The sequence below is a fragment of the Phoxinus phoxinus genome (assembly GCF_949152265.1).
Source record: "Phoxinus phoxinus genome assembly, chromosome: 14".
NCBI lineage: Eukaryota > Metazoa > Chordata > Actinopteri > Cypriniformes > Leuciscidae > Phoxinus > Phoxinus phoxinus.
Genome location: NC_136889.1, coordinates 13542261 through 13569185, shown reverse-complemented (window position 1 = coordinate 13569185; position 26925 = coordinate 13542261). Strand labels below are relative to the sequence as shown.

The following is a 26925-nucleotide window of genomic DNA, read 5'->3' as shown; positions in this document are numbered from 1 at the left end:
ACTGAGAAGATAGTGATCAAACTACATTTTTGTAAAAATTACCTGTGAAGTTCTCGAATCTATGCTTATTAGAGTCTATGTATTAGGTACGCTATCTCTGACAGAGAGCATGTTGAAGCCTTCGGCCGCTAATTTCTCCCTCTTCTCTGAATCACCCAGTATTGTGGGTTTTCCAGGATATCCGTGTACCCACTGGACCTTTGCTTCTCGTAAATACTACCATGTATTGTGCACATTATTTTTTTGACAGACATCGATGTTGTGATATTCAAATGGTGTGGATTTTAAAACCGATGGATCGGAAGGTAATTATTTATTTCTTTGCCGGCAAGTATTCAGTGAAGTGATTGATTGCCATGAGTGTGTTGTCTAGGTTTTTAGTTCTAATATTCCAACCGACAGTCAGCCTTTTGGTGGACGTGATAAACCTTCTTTTTTTTTTTTTGCATTGGAAAAACATAAATTATTTTCATTAATTCCAGTTCCTAGCATGCATTGCATTGAATTAAGTTGAACCGAACTCAAAGAGACCCGTAAATGTGCTACACTCAACCGACCTGGACCCGTCTATTATTTTAAAGTTGGACCCAACCCGACTGGACCCGATCGGCACATATTCCACAACAAATTTAGCCTGGGAAAACCCTGACGAACTTTCGGCAAATTTGAGATTTGATCTGGAAGTCCATCTGGCCAAGAGCCCATTCAAGCCCATTTCCATTTTTTTTCAAATCGAGGCACCAATAACAAACTTTGAGGCGGGCTTTACACAATGACGATCGCTCTGATTGGTTTTAGGTTCTATCCAATTGCGCCCAGAGGCAATTTAGTGACGTCCGTTGGTGACGCCCTTTTGGAAATGGGCTGTGAACGAACCTTCCCCAGACCCACTCTGTTACAACTGAGAAGGGTCTGGTGTCAACCAGGCTACAACAAATTGCTATTACCAGGTCAATATACAAGTTGCGAAAATAAACCTTTTTGTCTTACCTAATGTTAGTAGCCTTCTCCCTTGTACCTGACTGTGATGCATACAATCCTTTTTGCCAAGAAAGTTTCATCCATGTTATTCCTATCTTGCCATTTTAAAAGAGCATGCTAAATTCACTCATTATTAGCTTTAAAAGTCCACTTGCTGTCACGGTGGCGGATGACAAATGCGACTTTGCAGTTTTTCTTTTTGTATTTCGAGTCAACCTAAGATGGTTCATTATAATATTATTATAAAAATGGGAGAAAGAAAGTGCAATGCGAGGTATGGCTATGGCGTAATTAGTTAAAGAGTTTCTCTTTATAATGGGAACATTACCAACATTAAAATCTTTAACGTTTTAACAAAGTAGAAAGTAATAATACTTAAATATATTTTTGAAATATGGCAAAGCTGATATGCTGAGGTCTAATATGCTGATTTGCTGCTCAAGAAACTTTTCTTATTATCAATGTTAATGTAAAATGTAAATAATAAAAAATAAGTAAAAAAAGTATATACTTAATAAACTTAAATAAAAAAATAAACTTAAATAAAAAAACTGCTTAATATTTTTGTGGAAACTGATGCAATTTCAGAATTCCTTGATTGAACAGCATTTAATTTTAACATTATAAATGTCTTAACAGTCACTTTTGATCAATTTTATGTGTCCTTGCTTAAAAAATAATCTCATTTAGTCATCTAGTAGGTGACTGCAAGATATTCTGTTGAATTAGCTTATAATGTCTAACATTACTCAAAACTATTGTGTAGTAGAAATATTACAGAATTTAGTAAGGGTTTACAGTTTGATTTATAAAAGCCCATTTCCAATGTGATACTTTTCACAGTGGAATTAAGTTCAGCGAATGCATCATTTAAAGTGAAGTAACTCATATCTGAACATTAGACACAGGCTACTCACCATAAAATCAAATTAAAACCATTTCCTTGTTAATCATTTGGTTCTTTAGAGCATTAAAACACCCTTTCCACTAATAATGAACTTCATATTAAACATATTATTTGCCTTACTTGTATGGTTTCTCCATTGCCTTATATGTCTGTTTTTTATGTAGTGTATCTACACATGAAAGTAAAGAACAGTGTCAGTGTTTTTTGTGATAGTCATTCAAAATGATTGTGCTAAATTAATTTCTGATTCTCATAAAGAGAGGCCTGTCATTTGATGGAGAGATGCTTACACAGCACAATGATAGAGAATTGCAAGAAAAGCACTTCTCTAGCAAATCAGTGAGTCTTTCAAAACTTCATCTTCATCTTCATCTGTCTGTCTGTCGGTCATAGTCTCCTTGAGGTCCAGATTGTCTTCAGGGCTTAAATGGCTGTCAGAGATGTCATGGCAGGATTGACTATACTGAATCATCAGGGTGTGTATGAGTAGAGCGATGAATATATATATATATACTGAATCATCAGGGTGTGTATGAGTAGAGCGGTGAATATATAAGTGCAAAGTAAATGAATAGTTTAAATGAAGATGAGATTGTCCTCTTAGATGCAGTAAATGTTCTTGGGTGTTATGCATCTCATCAGCTGTAACAAGGAATATCTGGGCACAAGTTTTTTTTCCCTTTGATAAATTGGCCACTCGACCTTCTTTGTATCAAGTAATGTTGCCAAATGCAAATGGTGAGCAAACTTATGGTTTGGACAGGTTTTACTTTGCATTTTAGGATTCATTTTAGTTTTCAATCATCTTTTGAAATAATTGTTTCAAATTTTATACTGTTTTGCTGAACTTAATACTTTTCCTGAAGCATGAAGCATATCAAACAAACTTTTGCTAACTTGGGCTGCTTTTTAGGCTACTTTTTTCATTTGGGCCACATTTGCACTTCAAAAATCCCTTTGAGTGTTCAACAACTTAGTTGTTCTGAAGTTTATTTTTAAAAAGATCCATAATAATTTTATCCCAGTCTGTTTTAGTTATGATTATTTTGATTATACACATGAAGAGGGCATTTGTGTGCAATACGTTTTGAACACTACCATTCAAAAATTGGGGGTCGATCGATACGATTTTTTAAAAAGGTTTTTGAAATGTCTTTTGCTCACAAAAGCTGCCTTTAAATACAATACAACAGTAATATTGGGAATTTGAAATGTAAATATTGTTTAACATTTTAATTGTTTTTACTGTCAAATTTAATCTATCCTTGCTAAATAAAATGATTAATTTCATGACCCCAAACATTTGGACAGTGGGGGAATTACAGTACAAAATTCAACAGCCCGTTGCTGTCTTTTACTAGAGTCCGAGAGAGAGAAAATATACATTATTTTAGTTTCCATTAGGAGACAAGTCACCTTTATTTAAATAGAGCTTTATACAATAAAGATTGTTTCAAAGAAGCTTTACAGTAATAAACAGGAATATAATGATTCAATGATGCAAACAAAATTCAATTCTCCTGTAAAGCAGTCCTAAAAAGACAATAGTAAACAATCAATCAATCAATCAATATTCAGTGGAAATCAGTTCTGTATTGATTCAGTTTGGTTCAATAACTGTATAGTTCATCAATAACAGCTCATCAATTATGGAATGAGTTCAGATCATTTATAAAGCATCTCTGGAGAAAACCTGTTATCGCCCAGCTCAGTTCTCATCTAAGGGGCCGTTCACACAGAACGCACTTTTCCATTCCACTGCGCTACCTTTCCATTTGTTTTTCAATGTAAACACGTGCTATTCTAAAAATACGGCGCTCAAGTTAAAAAGTTTAACTTTTAAAAAACTTGTCTCTAGATCTTGCACATTAACAGCAAAAACGCGTTCTGTGAACCGGCCCTAATAGTGTCGATGCATTCAAGTCAATAATATAGCCTAATATTAAGTGGACATTAGAAATTAGCAATTCATATTAAAAATAAGAATTATTATTTTAAAAAATTCTTCTTTACAGAAACCTATCTTTTTAGTGCAGTTTGAACATGGCTGAACTCTCAGGTTTCTAAAAGCTCCACGATCCTTATAAATGTTATCTGGGTGCCCGGGCGTAACATTAAGGCCGCACTTAGCTGAGACTGAATCGATTGCACGAGAAAATGAGGTTTCCATCAAACACTCATGTTACTGCTGTGTTTTAATGACCATATGTAACTGCCTTTTGTTGTGATTCCGAGAGCCTAGATTTCTTCACACAACCACTTTGAGCATCTTCAGAGGAAACGTGTTCCTTTATCTCTGAGGGCTGATGTAAACACTATTGGGGGGTTGGTAGTGCTTAAATGAATATAAATTGGTCCCACTGCCAACTGTTGACTGTAAATTAGCTGTTGTGAGCGGTATGATGAATTAGTGCTCTTCTTTTTTTTTTAACTAGGTGATGTTAGGCAGAAACGGATTGCTCTGGATATTTCAAGGATGATGTTTGCTGGGTCCCAGCGGGTCCTTAAGTCTTATTTTAAATTCATTTTAATCCAATTCAAGGTCATAAAAAATCACAAATGGTTTAGCAAAAGTCTTAATTGTCATGTCTTAAAGTCCCCCTGTATTAAATAATTGTATCCCTTAAAGCTCATTTTGATCACCAAAATGACAAAAAAAGTCATGCCTTAAAATAGCATGAATGAATGTAACTCTACACCATTGCTTCATTTAGTATACGTGGATCTATAAATATGCAAATTAGCCCCGCCCCCACTCACTCACACCAGTTCAGTGATCCACTCACTCAACTTTACTTAAGTTATTGTAGTAAACGCTGCACAATGGTATCGCTTTTTACAACGTTGGACAAATAACGGTAATTAATATGATTAGCCTTTTGTTTTACTACGTTATCAAACCGCTATAATAATGTTTTGCTAATGTTACACAAACCATGTTCTCTGTCTGCCTTCTAAAAATCAGCAAAGAAACGCTTTGAACAACATAGAACGTCAGTGGAGAAAAGCATATAGTTCATCATAACATCATAATATACATAATTCATCCGCTATATTGTTAAAAGTACCCGATTTTTCATATCAGCAGAAAAACATCCTGGGATAACCTTGTTTCTTTTGAGATATTATATGCTAAACCCTGCCTGCATGTTAACGTGAATGGTTACAAGGTAGTTTGTGACTTAAACACCAGCGATTTCAAACTGTGTTTTTTGGTTCACTGCAGTTTTAAGGAGAAAATACTAAGCAATGGTGTTGACTTGTGAATTTGCTCATAAGTCGTCTTAAAGTGTATTAAAAATAACATTAACATATAAACAACATTAAAAGCTTAATTTTCACCACAGACTTTACATTTGGTTCTTAAATAACTCTTGCCACCACAAGAGTTCTTAAATTTGTCAAGCAGTTGCTCATGTTGTACTGTTGATGAATTATGACAATGTTTACGTTATATGGTCTTTATATTGTAATATATTGTAGATGGTTGTAAAAGTGCATATATTTTATCTTCTTCCCTTTTTTTCGAAAGAGCAACTGGAAGTAGTAACCCATAGATATTTCATAATAAGTCCCTATGTATTTCTGGCTTGTTTGTAATTAAAAGTCCCACATTATTTATAGTCTTTTTTCTGGGTATTATTGGTATTTTAGTAAAAAAATAAACACTATCTGGCATTTAAATCAATGAAACCTCTTGAAACCGGCTTGTCTTTCAGTCACCCTGTCACAGGAAGGAAAGACTAAGTGTTTTTTTAACACAATATATATACAGTAGATATTGCTAGTGTCGACACTTGTCTTTTTATTGTCTTCAATATCAGTCAGCCTCTAATTTTATATACTGATACATACAGTAAAAAATAATGTATTGAATTATTTAAAGTCCCACTCCGATCATATTTTGAGCTATTTTTAAACATTCCCAGTGGTCTTTAAATTATGATTATGCCATTTTTAGCCAAAATCTCAAAACCTGTGCTGTTTTCTGGGACTTCGCTTCAGCAGAGCGGCAGTAGCTCATTAGCAATTCGCCTCTGCATTGTGGGCGGAGCCGTTGGCATGGAGACGACCCTCCCTCTCCCCGTTGCGGATCACCGATCATTATTTCACTCCGAGAGTCGCGGTAAAAAACAGCTCGACTTCGCCTCTATTTCATCCCTCCCACAGTGATCAATAAGGACATATTTAGTATCAGTGGATTGCTCGGAATTTTTGGATTATTATGCTAATGTCACCGCTCTATCTGAAAAAATGACTGACTCTCTCACGAGTGATGGGCTTGACACACGAGGGGACAAACGACTGCAACAGGCGAAACTCGACGGTGAAAGTGACTTATTGTTACAGTATGTGTTCCAATTTTAGCGCCACTATCGGAGCTCTGTTCACAATGACATGCAATGGCTTGTGTGTGTGTATCTGACCCTGCTGCTGAGTAAAATTAAACACAAAACACAACTTCAAAAAAGCCCCTGTAAAACGCATTACATTACATTACATTATAATCTACATCGCTTTAACACAGATGAAGTTAAGTTAACAGAGAGTTAACTTTTTTAACTAACTAGCCCCGCCCAGTGGAGTTACTACGTCACAACTCCAGTCTATTTTAGACGGCATTTTAGCGTCTGCTACTGATTCACAGTCATTTGAATGTAGAAATACTCAGAAATACAACTTTGAGCTTATTTTTCTCAAGATATGTTCTCTAACATCAGAAAAATGCCACAAGAACATGTTAACACCTAGAAAAACATGATTTTAATCGGAGTGGGTCTTCAAAAAAATAATAACTTAGATAACCTGTTTTGCAGTTGAATGCCACAGCGGTTTAATTAAGTAAAATAATCGGATATAGCCTACATGACTTATTTTGAGATTGTATAGGTTTGTTTTGTGTGGACTTAAGGTATTAATTTTATTTGTGTCGGTCTTAAAGATTGATTTAAAAAAAACGTGAAAAAAAAAAAGGATATAGCTCAAAAAAAAAAAAAAGAATTATTCATTTATTTTGTTTGCTGGGAGTTTGCTGTTTTTTTGTTGTCTCATACTTTGGTTATGTATGGTTTAATGAGGTGTTTTGGTTATATAACAGATGTGGACATGGCATTCATTGGTCTATTAAAGGGTTTATGGAGAAACACTGAAAGCGAAATGGGTAAGAGCACACTCCTCAAACATTCACTGTCATCGCCACTGTCTGTGGTCCTGTCATGTGGACTGACACCGGTGTTTGGAAAAGCCCCGTGTGAGGGGTGGAGGTGCAGACGGTTTAAGTTGGCCAGCAAGTGCTGTCTTCAAACCATTGTTTCCACTGAAAGCGTGCAGTGCAGGGCTGGGCTCCCAGGACTCGCTGATTTACTGCTGACATGCAGGAAGACTTGTCAAGAGGAGGGCAGCCCTCTTGTCGGTTCTCCGCTCAACATAAACGGGCTGCTTGGGAGATGGTGCCCTCTTAGGAAATTGGAGAATCCATCCTATAATTCCAGGAATTCAAGTGCCCTTTTACCACCGGATTATGATTTGAGGAAATGCGGCAACTCTTCACCCTTCACACAGGGCCTCCACCTTTGCTGTTTTTAGATTGTTGTTTTTTAATGAACATGCGCTAGAAAAACATCTGCGGCACATCTCACTGAGGTCTGTACTATGTAGACCTAACTAACTCAAATCAATCATTTTAAATTCTACAAGTGAATTTAGGCATTACAACATTATAATGTACAGTTATAAAATACTATACTTTGACGTGATTTGAAAAGATTACATTTTATTTTTACCTTTATGATCTGAATGTAAAAATAAAGAAAATAAAGGAGCGTGCAAAATATCCAATATCGTACAATACCGATACATTGTAAACCCATAAACAATGCGACACCTGTCGTGCCCTCTAGCCGTTTTAGTTCACATGAACGCTTTTGGATGGAATTGAATATTCTGCTGTCTGAGAACACAACTTTATTTATAGTGCTTCACTAAACCCAGCAGCCGATATTTGCATCAATAAGCCAGTAACAGATCTCTGAATGATGAGAACATGCAGGTTTTTTTGGAGACGCAGCAAGGACATCTGTTCATCTTTTCTTTCTTCACTCTCTCGAGCGTGACCTTTTTAAGCTTGCCTGATTTTCAAAATCCCTCTGAACTCTCTGAGTTCTGGCCTTTTCTTGCAGAAAAACTGCTGTGTGCTTTGGCCAGTGCCTGTCTGGCTTTTGGGAATATCTCACAGTGCCGCCAACCGCTGCAACTGGCAGAGCAGTCATGAAGTCATCGACTGAAGTCTCCATGAGCCACATAAGCAAACATTGACCCACTGTTGTATGACTGCCACACAGACTGTGTAATTTAGATGCGTTTCTCGCTCACACTGCCCAGTCCCATTTCCTCTCCATGTCAGTATTTCATATCGATCTGATCCCTCCAGGTCCAAAGTTTTAATTGTCACATTTGTACAATTACAGTGAAATATTCTGTCTGCCTCCCATGATAGTGAATGCAACACTAGGAAGGGAAAAACACTGGATATATATGGAAATAAAGGCTAAAGGTGCATTGTGTGCATTACACATTGTGTTGTATAAAACATTTGATCTTCGATAGAAGAAAGAACATCTGACCGTCTTTACAAAATCACAACTTTTTCCAGATTAAAATGGTATTTTAAATCCCAACCTTTTCAAAGTGGTCTCAAATATTTGGCATCCAAATGTGAGGAGGGGAAATGGTGTTGAGTACATAATGGTTGATGGGTTTATTCTTGGGCATTGTAATCTCACGTCAGCTTGGATGTTTGTTTTAGTCATTTGCCAAGGGATGTTACTGGCACGGCTCTCAAACGGCGTTGACTGTAGTTAGGTTGCACCGAGTTCAAATTGCATTGTAAATGGATGTGTGTTTAAAAACGTCACTTTGATCTGAACTGATCAAGATCAAGATGTTCAGATCATATTCTGGTATGATTTCCCAGACACTTCTTCTCATCTTTTCCTGAGAAGTGGGTTATTATGAAATAAACATTTAGCTGCAGGGGCTCAACAGCTCAAGTCTTTGATTGACATACACTGCCGTTAAGACGTTTGGGTTGGAATGCGTTTTTTACAAGGTCTATTACACTGTGTCTTAACCAGATGCGCCGCTAGGCTAGTTTCTGTCCAAACCAGCCGCGACGGCAATACGCGCCGATTCTGTTTTTAAAACGTCGCTGCTGGAAAAACAACACATAGTATGATAATGGTAATCTCAAAGCATCTAATGTGGTTTGAATATCATTGTGTGTGCCCTTTATAGCCATTCTAAAAGCGACGATGGATAATTCACCTCAAATCTTGAAAATAAATAAAACAAAAACGTTCAAACTGTGAACTCAATGTGAACAAACAAGTGTGTTCTATGACTAAGATTGTTTCAGTTACTCAGTATGTATAATAATGTTAAAATGGTGTAATATTTATGAATTTGATGATTTTCTTATCCATTTGGTTGCAAGTGCAGTTTTTTATTATTATTGTTAATATTGCTTATTTTTTTATATTAAAATATTATTTTAATATTTTTTGGAAACTGATGTTTTCTCTATTGTTTGATGAATAGGAACAGCATTTATTTGAATGGAAATATTTAGTAACATTATAAATGTATTTACGGAGTTTAATGCATACTTGCTAAATAATGCAAATATTTTTAAGAAAAATCCTACCGAACCCAAACTTTTGAATGGTACAGTAGTGTATATAAAATAGATAAACGCATACATAAATACATTTTATATGTACATGTAAATAAATATTGATTTATTTAAACCAATTGTAATGACATCTAAAATACAATAGATTAGTTTCAGCAAGTATAGCTTATTTGGTTGCATTTTATATTGTGTATGTGTGTGTTAGTTGTGCAGAGTGATGGAATGATAGAAGAGCATGCATCTAAACTGTGCTCTCTGCGGGGGCAGCACTCTATGCTGAACATTGCCAACCTATGACCTATGACCAGGACCTCAACTGACTAAGTGGAGGGAAAATATTTAATATTAGTATTATCTTTAACTTTTTTTTTTCTTTTTTTTTCAACTAGTAAGAGAAGAATTCAGAGTGAAATTACCTCAGATAGCTATTCTGCTGCTTTCAGCTAATGTGAAGTGCTAGTATCAGTTTTTTAACTTTATTAACTTTTATTTAATGTTTTCATTACTAACAAAACTGTTAACAAATAATAAAACTTAACATTTTTGATTATTGTTAAGCCCCAGAAAGTCTTGTTGAAGGCTTATTGTAAGTCTGAATAGACCACCAAGATGAATTTAGCAAAATGCCCAGATGGAAACTGGGAAGAAAAAAAACATATATTTAAGCTTTCTGTCATATTAGATCATTTAATGGTTTCTGCAGCCTTACAGGCATTACACAAAACTGAATGTGTGGGAGCGTATTCAACACCATACATATTTAGAAAGGAATGCTTTAATATCTGAGAATTTGGTTTGCGCTTCTTTGGGTTTGATGACTGTTTGTGCTGCGGTGTCCCCTTTTAAAGCGCATGAGTCCTTTTATTCTGATAACCAGTGGAAGATGTGTCTAGGTTTAATGCTGTAAATGTGTTTGGCTTGACCATAGTTCCTCTGTGCAGTTTCATGTAAACGTCTTGTCACTATATGTCAGTCAGTTTTCCTCCTGAAGAGCTGCTGATGCTGCAGATTACATTATTTTGCTTGTTATAAGTCTTCTTATCGCTGCCCTTTCCCCATCCCTGTAGCATGTGAGCTGCATTCCCAATGCAGTAGTCACGATCAGCACAGAAGACACACAAACCTTGGGTTTAAAATGGCCACGAGACCTTTTTAAAGGTCAGAGCGTTATAGTTTGCTTGCTGGAAGGCCAACCTTTTGTTGCAGAATTTCCCCTCAATATTTTTGCACCATTAACTTCTAGTAAATGTACCCAGAACTGAAGGAATGAAGAACACTAGTCTTAAATCCCTCTGTTAAACGCTTACCTAAGCTAGTAATGAGGAACACATGCTTTTTGTTGACTCCTGAGAGACTTTGCTTCTTTTGTTACCTCTGATGGCAGCAGGCCATGTCTTATTGGAAGTGTTTTTGGCGGGAATAGTTGTCTCGCTGAGGCCGTGTCCGGAGTTCAGACCGCACCACTGCTCTAATTAAAAAAATAAACCTGCTTGCCAATCAATTAATGAATGATGCCTATCTGCTCATGCCTGTATCTTTGTATTTCTAAAATATGGACTGAATGAGAAGTGTCTTCCTTACATTAATAAATAAATATTATAAATAAATTGAAAATTAACACTGGTCAAGAAATGCGCATTCCATTTAGGAGAAAAAAAAAACAGTAATCGTTTAAAATGAGTATCTTATGCTTACCAAGGCTGCATTTATTTTATTTGATCTAAAAGGTAATATTGTGAAATATTATGAATATATTTTAAAATGTAATTTTATTCCTCCTGTGATGGCAAAGCTGAATTTTCAGCATCATTACTCCAGTCTTTAGTGTCACATGATCCTTCAGAAATCATTCTAATATGCTGATTTGGTGCTCAAGATAATTTATTTTTAATGTATGGATACTGTGATACACTAACATTTCAAAAGAAATGAATTGATCAAAATAACAGTAAAGAGAAGACCATAATGTTACCAACAAAATCTATTTTTAAATAAATGCTGTTTATTTAACTTTATATTTGTCAAAGAATCCTGATTTTTTAAATATATATATATATATATATATATTTTATTTATTTATTTATTTATTTATTTATTGGTGCTAAATTATTATTAATCATTTATCATCAAAAACAATTGAGCTGCAAATCATCACCTTATAATATAATTTCTGAATCATGTGGTGAGCATAAGAAGTTATAAATAATTTCTACAAATACCTATTTAATAGGGCTGTAACGATTAATCGCGATTAATCGAAATCCAAAATAAAAGTTTGTGTTTACATAATAAATGTGTGTATATTTTGTATAATTATTTTGTATATATAAATACACACACATGCATGTATATAATTTAATAAAAATGTGTTATTTATATATAAAATAGTTCTATTTATATATAATATAAATCATATAAAAATATAAATGCAGTATATAAATGCAAATATTTCTCAAATATATACATGCATGTGTGTGTATTTATATATACAAAATAATTATACACAATACACACACATTTATTATGTAAACACAAACTTTTATTTTGGATTGCGATTAATCGTTACAGCCCTACTATTTATATAGTAACCATGTCATATTATTGTCTGTTCAATGCAGTTGTTTTAAATGTATTTGAATGATCATTTACTTAGATTAACTAATCAATATATATAATTAATAATTACAGATGTCCTATTATGCATCTTTACAGTCTTGATTTTGTTTTTGGGGTGTACTCGAATATGTTTTCATGCTTGATTGTTCAAAAACGCATTATTTTTCACATATATTTTTGCATTATTACAGCTCCTCTCCTCCCAGTCTGGGTGAACGCTCCGTTTCGATGAAGCCCCTCCTTCCGAAATACGAAATGTGCTGTGATTGGTTAGCTGGCCCTGTGTGCTTTGATTGACACCGCTTAGCGAGTGTTCAGTCCCCTTCATAATCGTGATCTCCACTCACTCAGATGTAAATAGTGGCAATTCCAAACCAATGCAAGCCTGATTTAAACCTTGCAGATCTTTTTTATGCTCAAACAGCAACATTACAGGCTAACTAAAGTTGAAAAAGTGAGAAAGCATAATAGGACTTAAAACATAGTTGCAGGCATTCAGCACACTGAAACCAGAACGTTTATTCTATTAGGTATTGACTTGAGCTGTAACACTGGAAGTATTTGAGAGTTTATTTGGTGCCATGCTGGGTGGTTGGAGGCCAGTGGAGGGAAGTGTGCCAATGGGATATGCTCTAAAAAGTGCTTGTCTTCTAGTCAAAGCCTCCATTCTATTAATGGCCTACTGCACAGTTATTCCTCTCGAGACCTCCAGCAAACAGTGCTTGAAAAGTGTGCTGGCCCCTTAATGTATTACTGAGAAGACCAAAAGTCTAAAATGGTAGAAATGCCTATACTTTTTTCAATGCAAAGATTAAGTTGGGAAAAAATATGGATGTGGCCTCTGTGCCACTTTATACCTTAATGAATGTTATTTCTCTGGCTGTCATGGAATTAGAGATGATGTGTAGTATTAGTGTCGGGGCTGACAGTAATCTCATCCCTTTGCTGAAGTCAATTTTGAGTCTCTGATGGTGGGCTCTCAACCCTGACCTGTTGTTTAACAGAAGTGTTGGAGGAATTGACCCTGATTCCCCTGCCAGGAATCCAGTGGCCACAAAATCGATGGCATCAGTGCAGAAGAAGCTTTGTGCGCTCTTATCCTGGATGAGAGGTGCTAGAAAACCCAAGGATTAGCCCCGTGGCTGTCAAATTAAAACCTCCGGGATATAACACGGTTGGGGTGTGTGTGGCTGAAACCTTTATTGTGTGTGTGTGTGTGTGTGTGTGTGTGTGTGCGTGTTTGGAGATGCAAGTCCAGAGAGTTAAAGCATGCATGACCTCCTGTCCATCTCAGTCTCAGAGAAGCATTAAATTAATGTGGGCTTTGAGCTCCTCTGAGGGTGTGAGACTTCATTCAGGTGTAGCAGTGTGACAATGGGGTTTCGCTGTGTAGTGTTTCCCTTCAATCCAAATGCCGCCATTTTGAGTTGTATCAACTTGACTCAATGTGACTTTTTTTTTGCAGTGTATAAAATTCCTTGCACTGAAAGGGAATGGAAGAGGAGTTTTATTTTCTAACTTTATCTTTGTTCTTTTCCTCTCTCAGCTGTCGTCACAAACAGTGGAAGACAGATCTTCCTGCGTCCAGTGTGGTTATCACTTTCCACAACGAGGCCCGTTCAGCTCTGCTGCGCACTGTGATCAGGTGGGATAATCAATGTTTAATGCACTATGATCAAGGCCGGACTTACCATTGGGCTTGACTGGGCTGCAGCCCATGGGCCCTGCCCAGTAGGGGGCCCCCTCCCTTACCAGTTTTCTTTTGTTTGTTTTGTTCGGTTAACTTGTATGCCAGATATCCAGAAATTATTAGCCGTATTTCCACTGTCTGGCCATGTGCGAGCGAGGGCTATAATCAGCCCAAAGTAGTGACTTGAGCACTTGAAAACAAAATCCAATACACTTTAGTGCGCACGCACGCGCCACACGCGTCTTTCCGCGCTCACAGAGTAGCCTAGTTTGAAAGACGGAGGGGAGCACGGGATAAAATACCCGGGCCTTAATATCCTCCGACTGAGAGCTTCGAGGCCATAATCAAACGGCACAACCTGATATTTATCTTTATTTCACAAAGAATAACATGCGTGTTGATCCATCTGCTCCATTGCGATCGGCTACTTAACAGCTTCAATATGCTTTTAGTCCAAAAGAGCGCACATTTAGAAACATCTGGATAAATTATCATATGTCTCATTGCTTTACTGAGAATGATACTTTCTATAATATAATTTTTTTCACTAAATTATGTGCTCTGGAGAGTTTTGAGCGCTCTCTTCATTGCCATCACAAACAGGAATAGGCATATAGCCTACATAAAATGCACTCACGGTGGTTGAGCGCGGTAAAGTTAGTTTTAGGTTCGATATTCGCCGGACATTTATTTTCCTTTGCCACTGTTCTATATAGGGTCGGCAGTCTTACGAAGATATATCAATAGCAGAATTACAGTAACCATTGTATATCGACATTAAATATTCATTCAAAAGCACCTACGTGCGCTATAGCTGCATATGCTTTGACGCGTTTCCACAGCGCATGATGCCCAAGGGAACATCTGCCAATTACACCAACTGCGTTAAACGCAGCCTATAATTTTTATTATTTAAAATTACTTTTAACATTTAAAAACAGACATTTTCAAATTCCAAAGCTTGAAGAAGGTTGAATGCCTGTGTCTGTGGGTGGAACTGTGGGAGCGGTAGTAATGTGAACTGGTGTGCATAGCTACACCATGGTAACACTCTTGTCCCAAAAAGTATTGCTATACAACGATATTCAATATGTTGTCCCACGGTGAGTAATTTTTCCCTGTTGCACCTACACAAAATGGGTTCCCTCACCTGCCAAATCCCACTTTAACCACTGATTATGATGACTACTTAATATTAGCCTACCACTAAACTTTGACTATAGGCATGTTTCATATTAATTGTTCTAAGAACCTCAAAGCATATTTATTTTGTAGCGCAAGTAGGGCCCAAACATAAACTCAAGCCCAGGGGCCCCCAGCACCCGAAGTCCTGCCCTGACTATGATGTAGGATTTTCACCATACCAAAATTTGGTTGCCTATACCAGTGCAATTTCACTGTTTCTGTTACTAATTGTGATACCACAGCAAAAGCTTTTATTGAATACTTTCTTTAAAATATTAAATTTAAATATTAAGAAATAAATGTAAACAGTGACATGCAGCCTTTAAGTATTTCTCAATCAAGTAAACATTACATTACTTCATGTTTTTTAAATTAAGTAGACAGTCAGTAATAAAGTACAAGTTCTTTTTTAAGTACACTACTAGTCAAAAGTTTGGGGTCGGGAAGATATTGTCAGGTTTTTGAAAGAATTCTCTTATGCTCAATGTTATTTGTTTGATGATAAATTGTGCTGTTTAATATTTTTGTGGAAACTTTAATACATTTTATTGCCAGGATTCGTTGATTATAAAATTCAAAACAACAGCATTTATTTAAAAATATAAAATGTTTCACAATGCAAAAGTGTTTAGTGTAACTTTTGATACATTTTACAGCGTCCTTGCCGAGTAAGGCCCTGTTTACACCTGGTATTAAGATGCGTTTTGGTCAATCTGATCACAAGTGGACGATGCTAAAAACAGGTGTAAAAATGGGGTCTAAAAAGTTTTTAGCTTGTCCACTTTCTACCACTTCCAGAGATATTTGAAAAAAAACCCGCATTTGACCAGATTGCTTTCATAGTGTAAATGCTCATGTGGTCGAAAGCATACGAAGAGCCACAAAAGACCACCTACTCTCTGCCTACTGACTTAATGCATAAACATTATGGGAAGCGTGCTAGCCAGACGGGATATAAACTTTGTCGCTGAAGACCCAAATTTGGTTTGAAGATTAAAAATGTACCTAGCACAATGTTCTCACCATTCCTGATTTCAAATACATTCACAGCGTTCAGAGTTTTCTTGCGGCTATCAGAGCAGAAACGAAAGCTCTCCGTGTGTTTTTCCTTCGTCTCTGAATGGTAGTTTACACACTTCTGAACACACACATCCATTCAACCCTATCTCTTTCCCTGTCTTCAGTGTGCTAAAGAAGAGTCCTGTTCATCTGGTCAAAGAGATCATCTTAGTGGATGACTACAGTGACAACCGTAAGTGTTCTCATCTTTAGTCCTCAATCAAACTTAATGGTACAGAACTATATAGATCATATCTCATAACCTTTTTACTGCTCATCGTGATTTTTGTTGAGCTTTTACCCCCGTACAGATTATTTTAGGTTATCACAGCACACTCATGTTCCTTTGTTACCATAAATCATACAGTAGATCTGTATTGCAGAACACTGCAACAGTCGAGCTGAGATTTGTATTATTGTATAAAGTGTGTCATCAAGGTACCAGCCGTGTTCCCGAGCCCTCAATCCCATCACACTTTTTGTTTTTGGATGCCATACTCCTTGTTTGACCTCTTCAGATGTCTGAACTCTGTATGAACCATCTCCTGAAGGCAATGCTGCCCTGCTTTCTAACGCTCTGCTGCAGGGAGCCTGACAGACACTGGTCTTATTAGTCCTCGCATTTCTTTTTTGTATTTCTTTCTCTGTTTTTGCATCTGCAGATTGTGATCCTGCTTTTGCAAATTGGCTTTTAAGTATGGTCTTTTCTATTTGGATAACCTCATGGCATTTACATTCGTTTTTGTTTTTACAATATGTAGCAGAGAGTTGGGGAAACTGGTCTTTTTTTCTTAAGTCATCATCTATAGGTAATGAGAAATTCAGATGGAAGGAAAAACGACTCCACCTGATTATATTTCAAAATTTAGAAGCGTTTGTAACATGGAAATATATATTTAAAAAAAAGGGGACATAATTTGTTAGTTTTAAGGAAATAAGAAATGTTTCTTCATTTTTCTTTACCTTTTATGAGATTTAGCTTTCTCAGGATGTAAGTTTTTCTGGGGGGGAAAGTCCTTGATCATTTTCTGGTGTTTTTCTCTTTGCCAGAACTCCCTTGGATTTTTCAAAGAAATTTGGCCCACACTTTCATGCCTTTAAAGTTTCTCAAGACCAAAAAGAAGTGCATCTCTTAGTCATATACGCAGCTGTAGACCTTTTTTTTATAGACCAGTATTGTGCAGACCTTTTCTGGATAAAGGAGGTGGCACATCTTACCACATCTCTCCTGTGTGTATTAACTACAGCATATAAAATAGAAGAGATGTATTACCCTAATCACTTGAGCTGACACAATGTTTTCTCTGGACTTTCAGCTGAAGATGGTGCCTTACTTGGGAAAATCGAGAAAGTCAGAATCCTACGCAACGATCGTCGAGAGGGTGAGTGATTTATTACCCTCTGAATCACAGTAACACTGTTAATCAAAACTATACCCAAGTTAATATGTAAGAGCGAGTGGGTCTTTTACTATCAGCTCTTGTGTAGTCATTAAAATCTAGGCATCTATTAAAACAAGCTGAAGTTTCACTATTGCTAATTGTGACCAGCCTCAGCATGAAGCCATTAAAAGCACTGCATACTTCATAGGTGCAAATATGGAGAAAATAAAAGTAGAGAAAAGCAAATGGTCTGTTTTGAGCTGGAGTGTATTTTTGGAAGGTGTTTTATATATCTGTCAAGCTAAAACTGCTGTTCTGTAGCCAAAACTGCAGTTTGTTTATTCGTTTCCAAAACCTTTTGTTCAAATCAAATTCCAGTCCAACTAAGCAAGCTCTCTGTATTTGCTTTCAAGCGTTCTTTGTTTTCTTACCATCAAGTAATTTGTCTATCAAAGAACTAAAGTTTCAGTCCCTGGTGAAGCTCATAGTGAAATAAGGTCACATTGCATGTACAAATGTACTCGTACAGATCATGTAGATTTTATTGTGAGGTTATAAAGAAGCAAATTGGTTAATTAGTATTGGATGTTTCAGTGGATTCTTAGTTGTCCACATAAGCCACTAGATGAGCTTTCACTTATAATCCTATACATTTCTATGTCATGCGGTCATACAGTAAAGGAGTTCCAAATACTTTTACATTGATTCATCTCATCGACTTGCAAAGTCAAAGACAAAAAGTTACTGGGTTGTCAATTTTCACGTTTTCTGGGTTGATGCACCGGGGACCCGATTATAGCTCCTTACCTAGTATGTTAACAACGCGCACAAATAAATAAAAGGTAATCGAATGTAAAATGTATTGCATGATTAGATATGATGCAATACTGATATTGTCAGGGTTTCTCCTTTTTCCCCCGTTAAGGCTTAAATTTGCATTCATGTTCAACAGGTGTTTTTTTGTCTACCTGTAAACAATCCCTTCAGACATAACTGACCTAAAACCTCACCAATAATAAACATAATTCCTCATCAAGATGGGCATCATATCATTACCTTTTCCAAAATGACTTTTTACCAAACTTGTTACCAAAGTACCGGTACTTTTGACTATATGGTGCCCTGCACACTTGTTGTAGATCATTAGGTTAGGATATAGGGATAAAAAAACTTCTGCATAGTTCAGATTTGAGATTAGTTCAGTGCTTTGAGTCTCAATCCTGTGTGTGTGTGTGCATGTGTTGTGTGTTCTCAGGCTTGATGCGATCCCGAGTCAGAGGAGCGGATGCAGCCACGGCCAATGTATTGACCTTCCTTGACAGCCACTGCGAGTGTAATGAACACTGGTTGGAGCCCCTTCTAGAAAGAGTTGCTGAGGTCAGCCATGTTTTTCTTTCTTCTTCTGACACCCAAACAAGCATAGAAACGTTGGGTCTTACAATTCTCAGATTTGGCAAATTAACCATTGCTTTTTGGAGGCTATAATCAAACATGCTCATTACAGCAACGGACGTTTAGTGGCTCACTGCAGTTGCAAATGTCAGGCCAAGATGATAAAAGCGAAGAGTGGATGAGAAGTTATTGTGTTTGCTTTGGCTGGCTGTCTTGATGCACACACATTGCTTGCAGTGCCATATCATTATACCTGTTTGAGTCCAATCTTGCTGTTGACGGCCAACAATTGTCAAACAAGCCATAAAGAAAAGTATGGTGGGAAACTAGTGCCATTCAACACTGTGAGTTAGTACAGTATGTAGAGAGTGTGGATAAGACCTCAGTGTGTGTGTGCGTGTGTGTTAAATGCAAGTAAACACGCCCCAATGGCGGATGTGCAGGTCCGGTCTGGTTCAGGATCAGACTGACCCCGTCCCTAGGCACACATAATAACTCTGATATTGCCTCAAGGCTTTTGACTCTCAAAATAAATAACAGTGAGTAGAAGAACAAGACACTACGAGTACAAATTACAGGCATAAATTAAGAAGTTTCATAACCCCATTTATATTGTTAGGTGTCTTAATTTCCAGTTGGATGACCCAGATAAGCACATACCGGTACTCAAATCGTGGAGTTAGTGACCCCAGAAGCGCTTCATCATGATGATTATACTAAGCATGAATTAAATGTTGTCCTGCTTCTGTAGAAGTACCTTTACATAGAATTTATTTTGAAGCGGAATAATTATTATAATTGAAAATGTATTCTAAGCAGAAACAAATCTGGTCAAGAGCGGAACTCCTACTGAATCTGTTTTTAATGGTTTTTGACATTGACTTTTCCCCTTGTTGCGTCCACTCATCATTGGTCCTCATCAGGTTGAGTTCTTCCAGTTTTATATCAGTACTTGCCTTAATACAAACCTTATGCAGTCAATACAGTGAATTTCCAGGTAATGTACATAGGGCTCAGTGATCTAGGCAAAAAAAAATGTTTTACCAAGTTTTTTTCCCATCACTAGACATACAGGTTAAACTCGAAAAATTAGAATATCGTGCAAAAGTTAATTTATTTCAGTAATTCACCTTATTAGTGAAACTAATATTTAGATAGACTCATTACATGCAAAGTGAGATATTTCAAGCTTTTATTTGTTATCATTTTGATGATTATGGCTTACAGCTATGAAAACCTTTTCACAATATTCTAATTTTGAATTTGGGGTTTTCATAAGCTCTAAGCCATAATCATCAAAATTATAACAAATAAAGGCTTGCAATATCTCACTTTGCATGTAATGAGTCTATATAAATATTAGTTTCACTAATAAGTTAAATTACTGAAATAACTTTTGGACGATATTCAAATTTTTCGAGTTTCACCTGTATAGAAGACATGCATCAGTACTGTTATGCATAGTTTTTACCAATATGAAAGTTGGTGGTATTTAATTGTTAAAATGTTTTATTTTTCAATCATTTTAACCAAACAGTGATTTGTTGTTTCAAAATGTTTAACTAAAGTACAGTAAAAACCAAGTTAATCGAAGCATGTTTTCATTCAGCAAAACAATTTGTCTTTAACATATAAATATAAATTGAATCTATGAAACCAACGTATTAATTTACGTAAAATTATATAAAAATTGCCATGTGGAAACATTACATCACTGTGAAAAATGAATTAGTTAATTCAGAGGTGAAGCCACCGTTGGGATGGATTTAATTCGTCAGGGTGTCCCAGAATTGTCATGATGAATATTGGAAGATGTCTGAGGAGCAATACATTTATATTTAGTGTTAAATCTCCATGCCTGTCACGTACAGTTGATTGCCTGTCTTTTCTGGAGTGTTAACTCATGGTACTTGACTTTAAATACTCCAGTAATGTGTCAGCGAAGCTCACGAGATTAATGGGATTTTTCTAGGTATTTCTGATGGATTTGCTTTGATTCGTAACGGCAGTGCAGTGCACATTTCTTAAGTCCATGATCAGCATATGTCATGACTTTCAGCGATCAGTTGCTACATCTTTAAAGAATGCATTGTATCAGAGATGTGAGATGAAATCTGTTTTCATTGTAGTGTCAGAAAAGCTTCACATCATATCATTTATTCTTCTCGGCAGGATAAGACTCGGGTTGTGTCACCCATCATAGATGTCATTAACATGGACAATTTCCAGTATGTGGGGGCATCTGCAGATCTTAAAGGAGGTAAATATTTTTCATCAGCTCTTATAGTAACACAACAGTGAAATCACTATCCAGAGCTGTGTGTATGTGATATGATGTGCATACTGTATATACATGCATGAATGGATGCAATGTTTCAGGATAATACAGCATGTTTGTGGTGAGGGTAGCACAATGTGTAAAAGAGTGAGAGAGCATGATGAATCTCAACAAGAGGAAATGTCCTTTTGGAATAGAAACCATTTGATTGATTTTTGTCTGGGGGTTTTAGGCATAATGACTCTCTATCTCTGAGTGGAATAGTTTTTCCTCTAAGCTCAGAGGCTTCTGGATGCAGTGGGAAATAATATGGAAATGGATATATCCATGTTGGTTTCACTGTTTTGATAAAGCAGCATGGGTTATAAATATCATTTTATTTATGTAGGTTTTTTCCCCCCAGAACATTCTGGTTAAATGAGATGTGCTGGTTAACTGGCATTCAGACTTTCTCCCCACATGTATGAATCATAGTGGTGTTCATCTGACATTTTCTCCCTTCTTTCAGAATATGTTCAGAATTGAATGCTAGCACAGTTCTGCATATGCAGACAGTAAAAAAAAAAGTACTTTATTTACTGTATATTATGTAAAACAGTACAAAAACATTTTAAACAGTAGTTTTGTCACTTTCATATGCAATATTTTGATTTTGGGAATCAACGTTATTTATAGTTACTATCTTCTCTACATATTTCTGCTTTTGAACACTTAAACTGCATAATCGGTTTAAACTTTTCTAGGTTTTGTGTAAAATATATTAATGTTGTGTAAAAAGAAATGTTACATGCAAACATACTGCGCACAGTATACAGTATATGCTGCACACTGTTAAACTAGTATGGTAGTATGTATTATTTTGAACAAAGCCCTCAGTCTTTTCGGCAGTGAAATCCGTATCATTAATATGCTCCCTTATTCCCTTACTGACACATGGCTGAGCAGGGCTTTGAAACTACATTTAAAATCAGACTTCATCCCGAATGTAATGTCGAATCTTTTATCCAGGTTTTGATTGGAATCTAGTTTTTAAATGGGACTACATGACCCTGGAACAAAGACGGGCACGGCAAGGAAACCCCACTGCTCCTATCAAGTAAGAATTCCTCTTTGCTGAAATCTGCTTTGCAAATGTTTTGGATCCAATAACTTGGTGACGTATGACTGTCAGCTGACTTGGGAGCTGTTTTTTTTATCTTTCTCTCACTTTCTAGTTAATGTACAGACTCTCTTGATACATAGAACTACAAATATAACACGACATCAGAGGATGATGTCATTGTTATATTTGCTTACTGAAGTGTGATTGGTTTTCAAACATCAGCGGTTGTATATCCAGGATTATTTGACTTATGAGCACTGTTTTTTCCTTAAGCAAATGTAAAAAGTTTTATCTGCTGTTTGAATTTCTGGCAGTGTTATTTATATACCGGTACTTTTCAGTTAAATTAAAATTACAAATATTGACTTGGCAATTAAGTTCTTCATCTAATATTTTTTTATTTCAGTTTTATTTACATTACTGAAAATTATTTTTAATTGTTTCAGGTAACAATAACAATACTGATTGTGCTTATTTTATTTTTGGAAGATTTCCTTGTCCAACTTCTATACTCTTAAACATTGCTCAGTAAACGAATGTAAAATGATGCTGTCAACATGATAAAAGGATCCTATAAAGTTCTTGTAATAACAAAACAAGTTTGTCCAAGGAGCCCATGTATTGCTTGCTTGCTTGTTTGTAAAAGGTCCATCCTCCAGGGAGTGACTCGAATCATTAACAACTAAAAGCGAGTGGGAGAGAAAGTAAGGTGTAAAGCGACCGAAACGGGAGATTGTATGGACGGTGCGTTGCTGTGATGTGAAATCTCAATCACCGTGCAGCGAGTACATTAAAAGTACATTAAGATAATAAACCTTGAAGGTTTCTCTTGACAGAGCCTTTATGGGATGCGTTGTGTAAAAGTCTTCATGACACAGCACTCTTCATTCTTGTTTAATGATTCCAGTGTTGTTTAATGACTTTGTTTATGGGGCACTGATCAGATTGCATCAGAGAGTGAAATGAGCACAGAGTTTTATAAAGGCGCAAATGGCCACTGAAACAAAACACATCGCCAGTATGTGATATAAATGCTTAGTATATATTTAGTATATAAAAAGGAAGTTCTATGAAGTATGCAGTTCAAGATTTGGTTTGATCTGATTTAATTTTTCATATTTTGCGTTATGTTGTCCAGGACTCCCATGATTGCCGGTGGCCTCTTTGTAATGGATAAGAACTACTTTGAAGAGCTGGGGAAGTACGATATGATGATGGACGTGTGGGGCGGAGAGAATCTCGGTGAGTGGAGGCTTTATTTCTCTATTTGCCTATTTAAAGAGAATGTGTGTATAGGTAAAGATTTGTCTATCTAAAGTGTGTGTGTATGTATATGTACAGTATAGGAAAATATTTGCCTATTTAAAAAGTGTGTATGTATAGGTAAAGATTTGTCTATTTAAAGTGTGCGTGTATGTATATGTACATTATAGGAAAATATTTGCCTATTTAAAGTGTGTGTGTGTATAAGTAAATGTAAAAGCAGCATGTGCTTAATTTCCTATAAAGCAAGGCAAATCAAAAAGAGAGAAAGAAATGGTCAATTGTTTAATGCATTCATTTTTGTTCTTACCCAAGTCAGTTGAATGCACATCACACTGTAATCGCTACTTATGAACTTGTAAGTAGAATCTATTTATGAGGGTTTGAAGGCAGTGTGACTTAATACATCCACAAATGATTTTAGGACCAGTTGGTCACATGCAAAAATTTGCTCAAGTTTAAAATTAGGTCTAGCATTGATTGTTTACAAAGGCCACATGGTTTAATTTAATTGAATATAATGAAATTCATGAATTTGTGTCACTTGAGTGAGACTTAAGTGTTCAGATACTTTGTGGCGCCACCGTATATGAAAACTGAAAATGAGATCATGGTACTTCTATCATTAGATTGTATGAGATAATGCCTTACTCAGCCAAAATGTAATGTGCCCATCTAAGGGGCAATTCAGGTCACCACAGAAGAACTATTGCTTTTTTTATATTAGCAACGAGACTTGAATAGAAACTGCAGTGTAAGGCTCAATGAGGTGGAGTTTTTCAGGTTTTGACATAATGTCTGTGGCATGATGGATTCTGAAAGAAATTCCGACTCATTCCACAAACACAGCACTTTTCTCAGCTGTGCTGCTTGTGGAAAAGTTTACAAGAACTCTTGAAATGATCCTTCAGCCTGGAAAAACGTTGTATTTTGCATGTGTGTCTGAGAAGTTTGCAAAGACCAAGAAGTTTCACAGAGTAGTGCTTTTTTGATGTTGTTTTTGTTTGTTTCGATATCACGCATGCTGCACACAATTATGAGTTTTGGCACTTTGAAAATCTGCATTTATGAACTAATTGTTTGTGTGTTGTATGTAATGTCTTATTAATCTCTGATTGCGGTTGTGCTTCTCAGAGATCTCATTTCGGGTCTGGCAGTGCGGAGGCAGCCTGGAGATCATTCCCTGCAGTCGAGTGGGTCATGTCTTCAGGAAACAGCATCCATACACTTTCCCAGGTGGCAGCGGCACTGTGTTTGCTAGGTATCCACCAAATTATAATATAATATATTTAGTGCTGTCAAATCGATTTATTTATGTGTGTGTGTTTTTTTTAAATACACACACACACACACACACACACATACACACACATATGTGTATATGTATGTATGCACTTCAAAAACATGTTGCAAATACACATCAATGAAGCTCTTCACCGAGCGCTTGCACAGATACACATGGGAGCGTTTGAAAGCAGGCGTCTACCGGCTTGTGATTTCAAACGCTCCCCCTCCCATTTTTTTTATGGCTCCCTTGCGTTGATCATTGTAGCCAATCACAGACACATTTTCAATGAGCGCATAAACACAATGGCCAATCAGAGGTGTTTATGATTCTGCTTAACATTGCTCAAAGCGTCAGTTTTAAAATGTCAGTACCGACTTGGTACCGAAGTGATATATTATATTATAGTTTATTATATTCATTAAATTATATGATTCAAATTTTTTTGGAAGAAATTAACACTATTGCTTTGTTCAGCAAGGATGCCTTAAATTGATGATCAGAAGTGACAGTAAAGGCAATTATAATGTTACAAGAGATTATTTTTGGGCACCCAGAGTGAGCAATGGTACTGTACTGAAGAAGAAAAAATGGTGTTGCTTAGCTCATGTTTTGTGATTGTTGAAGCCAAATACACCCTTTAGTAGTGTGGTTCACTTGCTCCATCCAGTGGGTGAATCCAGCACTGCAGCCAGTGATAAGTGGGCTGTTGTGAGGCAGGCAGTGCAGTTGAAAATTAAAGTGACATTCTGTCATAATTAGAAAGCTCCCAGTAATGTGCTGCAGAAGGTCCATTAGTGTTGAAGTAGTTAGATTTACGAGTAATCTAGTGGACATGTGATGGTCTTTAGCAGAACATCAGTATTGCTTTATAAAATGTATAATTTACTCTCATCTGCTTGTTTGTCTTTACAGGAACACGAGGCGAGCGGCAGAAGTTTGGATGGACGATTATAAGAATTTCTACTACGCTGCTGTGCCCTCAGCCCGTAATGTGCCCTATGGCAAGTAAGTGTGTATCTGTCTTAATTAACAAATATTATTCATAAGAGAAACGCTTGGAACAGAGTAGGACATTGACATGAGAAGATCATTGGTCACTGCCACGGCCACAAGAGTGCGCACAGCCACTGAAGAATAATATAAAACATGGCTAGGTTAAGATCTCAGTCATCAAACATTTAGACCCTTGAAATGCACTCCACATGACTAACTTTCCTCATTATTTGCAGCATTCAAAGCAGGCTGGAAATGAAGAAGAGGTTAGGCTGCAAACCATTTAAGTGGTACCTGGACAACGTCTATCCTGAGTTACGGTGAGTGTATGACCTGGGAATAATATAAAAAGCTTTTGGATCACTTTGGCCTTGTTAACTTGTGCTATTATAATCTGAAGATGGTCTATGAAGTTTTGTGCATAAATGTGTATGAGCTTTTTGATTCAGGTGGTTTACTGTACATAACCAGCCTTTTAAAACCCACAATGATTGATTAATAGGCGAGTAGGTGGTTATTTTTGTGTGGCGAGATGTTTCTGACTACTTCCAAATGCAGATTGAGTGATTGGATCACAAAACATGTTTATGAGACTAATGTTAACCCCAAGTGTAAACTAGCCTTTAACTTTAACCTAGACATTGAGTCTAGTCTACCTAGACTTGTGACTTTAAAGTAATGAAACGTTATTCATGATAACCCTTTCGGGCTTAATCACACCGAAGTTGATGTTTCTGTCTTGTTTAGGGTCCCGGATCATCAGGACATAGCCTTTGGAGCACTACAGCAGGGCCAGAACTGTCTGGACACACTGGGGCACTTTGCTGATGGTGTGGTGGGGGTGTACGAGTGCCACAATGCAGGAGGAAATCAGGTACCAGTCCGATCTCAGGTACTGAACAGTCTTATGTCAGGTGTGGCAGCAGAGCACTGGGTGATGGACTTGCCAGTGAGTTTGGGGTAGTTTTAAAGGAACGATGCACTTGTGGAGGGTGAGTGACGTATAGATGAGGGCCACATGGTAGTTTCTGGATCACTTTACCTGCTTTTATCTTCTCTCAGTGTGCAGGTCTGAGGGATTTAGAGGGATCACCACACT

General features: G+C 36.6%; 1 protein-coding gene across 2 annotated transcripts in view; it reads left to right on the top strand.

The window, feature by feature from the left end:
* galnt2 (UDP-N-acetyl-alpha-D-galactosamine:polypeptide N-acetylgalactosaminyltransferase 2) overlaps positions 1 to 26925 on the top strand; it is a 75996-nt gene that overhangs the window by 44995 nt on the left and 4076 nt on the right. Inside the window, exons 4-14 of one of the 2 annotated variants that reach the window (XM_079634943.1) lie at positions 13741 to 13839; positions 16254 to 16321; positions 17445 to 17510; positions 18766 to 18887; positions 21075 to 21162; positions 22189 to 22276; positions 23421 to 23524; positions 24680 to 24806; positions 25746 to 25838; positions 26063 to 26146; positions 26574 to 26718. In XM_079634943.1, the coding sequence (XP_079491069.1) occupies positions 13741 to 13839; positions 16254 to 16321; positions 17445 to 17510; positions 18766 to 18887; positions 21075 to 21162; positions 22189 to 22276; positions 23421 to 23524; positions 24680 to 24806; positions 25746 to 25838; positions 26063 to 26146; positions 26574 to 26718 (1084 nt within the window). The remainder of the gene's footprint in view (positions 1 to 13740; positions 13840 to 16253; positions 16322 to 17444; positions 17511 to 18765; positions 18888 to 21074; positions 21163 to 22188; positions 22277 to 23420; positions 23525 to 24679; positions 24807 to 25745; positions 25839 to 26062; positions 26147 to 26573; positions 26719 to 26925) is intronic. The other variant, XM_079634944.1, reaches the window with a different exon arrangement.